Consider the following 3,006-nt stretch of genomic DNA (forward strand, 5'->3'; position numbering starts at 1 on the left):
CAGGGCAGGAAGCAAAAGCTGTATATTAACACCTAGGACAATGCTGAAGACTTTCGCTAATAACATCGGCTCTCGGCGAAGATGAACACTGGGGCCCTGGGACACTCACATGAACCCCATGGTTGAAGTAGCCAGAACATTGCTGCCAATTGTCTGCAAACTGGAGGGAGAAAACGCCCTGCTTTTACAAATCCATCAATAAATCTTGTACCCCTTGGCAATGCCTTTCATAGGCACTAGATCAGTAACGATCCACGCGACACCCCATCGCAAGCACAGGCACTCCTAAACCTCCCCCATCTCTGTCCATCCAGACGGCTCCGGCCAAAGCTTCCTGCGGGATCGGACCCCTCCCCACGTGACGGGGACATCAGCACCCCCGAGACAACAGGCACACACTCACTTCGTCACCTCCACGTGCTTTGGTTGACATCTCTGCTGTCAGTCTGCCTGGCCCGCTCTCGGGGTGGCTGTTGGCCAAGAGGGAACCTGCCATCCTCTCGTCACTCACTCGATACACAAAGTGCTCAAACGCAGGAGAATAACCCAGGGGCTCAATCCCATAGCTCACATTCTCAAACTGCAGCAAGCCCCTGCCAAGGTGACGGCACCAGCCATTTGCCACCAGGCGCTGGTAGCCACGGCGCGGGGGCTGCCGGGGCATCCCTGGGCTCCCCCGTGGCAAAGGCCCGGCCGTGCCCACCGGCACTAACGGGCAGGGCAGCGCAGGGAGGTGGTGGTTCGTTACCTGAGCCCCGAGCAGGTGCTGAGGGTCACTGCCGAGCTGGGGAAGCCCTCGACGTACCCCCGGTAGTGGCAGCCTCCCTGCATCACAACAAAGGACAAGGAGCTCCTTCTGTGGCTGTAAAGGCAACCCCGTCAAATGATGGCACAACAAGGATTTTGTGGACAATCTCTCTTTGGCCCGAGTCATTAAAAACAAATCCTAGCGTGAGGATGTGGCATCCTTATGATAAGGAACTGCCCTGCCTTGTGTAGAGCCACACTGCTGGGTGTGGGGGCTCTTCTCCTGGTCTCTCCATCAGGAAGGGTAGCCTGGATTAGTCAGGATTACAAGCTTTGAACCGAGCAAACTCAGTGACTCCAAAAACTTTCACAAACAAGAATTTGACCATGCATTTGCAAGGAAAATTTTTGTTTCACCCCAGCACCTCCTGCTGTGATTAAGAAGCAAAGAGGTGGAGAGAGGGGAAGCACTGCTCCCCTGCAGTAACTAGTGAAATCCCCCAAAATACCGAACAGCAAGGCTACCCTGGAACAACGCAGCAACAGAAACGCTAAGCAGGTCATCATTACCTTGATATGGGGCGAGTTAGAGCGCAAGGATCCCTTCTCATTGTACGTGTAAATCCTGAAATCATCAGGTAAAAAGAATCTAGAGCAGAAAAACAAAAAAATCCTCTGAAATTGCTCTGCAATGGTCCCACCCAGAGCTTCTTGAACTTATTGCATGTCCTGCAGCCTGCACTGCTGCACTGACTGATCCAGAACCCGCTGGCATCAGGGCTCACAGGCATAAACATCCCTCAAACCCTCCTCCAGCCCTCTGCCACCCCTCAGCACTCAGGTGCGTGGCACACACGCACACATTCCCTGGGGGCTTTGGGACGTGCCTGCAGCAGGGCACGATCCTGGCAGCTGGAAAGAGGCTGGAAAGAGCCTGTGGGAGCTGTGCCAGTGTCAACGCCCGCAGTGGGGATCACCCCACAGCGCCGCAGCGTCCCATGCTGGGGGCAGAGCACCACAGCGGTCAGAGGCAATGCCACGGCCAACTTACTGCTGCTGCAGGTGAATGGTGTACGGCCTCCCCTCTATCCTGAGGACATAGGACACCGCATTCTTGCACGTGCAGAAAAGCAGAGAAGGGAGAATTAGAAACGCTGGCTTTGGGAAAGCATGCTCCGAGGGCAATCTTCAAATACCGAGGGCAAGCACAAGGGCTCAGCAGAGCATGGTCCCCCCATCACCTGCACAGGCAGAACGTGGTTTCCTAAAACTGTCCCTCTACCAGTCACACCTTGGCTGTTGCACATCACATTCCTGCGCGTGTATATCCACTCGCACACACACACAAACACCAAATAACTTGATTACTTAAGTACCGTCTCTCCAGCTGTTTTTGAGAGCAACCTCTGGGGAACTGTGATGTGCAGCAGCATTTGTGAACCTAAAGAAAGAATTTGTTTCTTAGTTATAATTAGAGATTATCATCGCCACGGTTGTGCTTGCCAGCCACAGTCAGAGTTGCATATGCCTGTGACAGGGACCGCATCTATCTATGTGGCTATAAAGGTGTCTACCTGCACAGGTTCACCAACTCTACTTTCTACCCTATCATTCACCCACACTTTATTTTAAAGTATCTAGACACCTACATAGAAAAAGCAAAATTATGTGCACTTACTACTGCTGGATCAGAGCCCAGGAATACGAACACTGTATGATGGGAGCATGAGAGCAAGCTCTGGCTGAAACAACCCACCCTGCATCAGGAAATTGGGCTCAGAGAGGCCAGTCACTAACACACATCCACAACCACGCAATAAACTCCTGTTTCAGAAGGAGCCCCAAGACCTGCTCCGTCCCCACGAGCATCACCGTCCCCACCGTGCAGCTGCCGACATCACGCAGCTTCACGCACTTAGCAGATCGACAAAACCCAACCACCACAACATGCCCACACAAAAAAAGAAAAAAATGTGCTCGCAGCGGCTGCAGCCCCTCAGCCCCCGCGAGCAGGATTTAACACGAAGCAAGCCTAAAACCCTTCCACGGGATTCCTGCTGGATGGCATGCCGTGCCAGGAGGACAAAACCATCCCCGTGTATCCCCGCCAAGCAGCCAGGAGGAAAAATTCCCCCCGCCCCGGCCCAACGCCAGCCTTGGGACAGACGGGCTTCCACGCCAGCAAACCTCACCCCGGGCCCGGTGGCCCTTCCCAGCCAGGGCTGCGGGGCTTGTGGGGGGGACTCGGGCCTGGGGGGG

General features: G+C 54.4%; 1 protein-coding gene across 1 annotated transcript in view; it reads right to left on the reverse strand.

The window, feature by feature from the left end:
• LOC104828959 (disintegrin and metalloproteinase domain-containing protein 2-like) overlaps window positions 1–2,645 on the reverse strand; it is a 19,104-nt gene extending 16,459 nt beyond the window's left edge. The window contains exons 1-5 of the mRNA XM_010562968.1: window positions 2,629–2,645; window positions 1,799–1,933; window positions 1,318–1,396; window positions 749–825; window positions 404–593 (exon numbers count right to left, since the gene is read on the reverse strand). Coding sequence (XP_010561270.1) covers window positions 404–593; window positions 749–825; window positions 1,318–1,396; window positions 1,799–1,933; window positions 2,629–2,645 — 498 coding nt within the window. The remainder of the gene's footprint in view (window positions 1–403; window positions 594–748; window positions 826–1,317; window positions 1,397–1,798; window positions 1,934–2,628) is intronic.
• Window positions 2,646–3,006: the final 361 nt, after the last annotated feature.

This window comes from Haliaeetus leucocephalus, unplaced genomic scaffold (assembly GCF_000737465.1).
Source record: "Haliaeetus leucocephalus isolate CR32 unplaced genomic scaffold, Haliaeetus_leucocephalus-4.0 Scaffold162, whole genome shotgun sequence".
NCBI lineage: Eukaryota > Metazoa > Chordata > Aves > Accipitriformes > Accipitridae > Haliaeetus > Haliaeetus leucocephalus.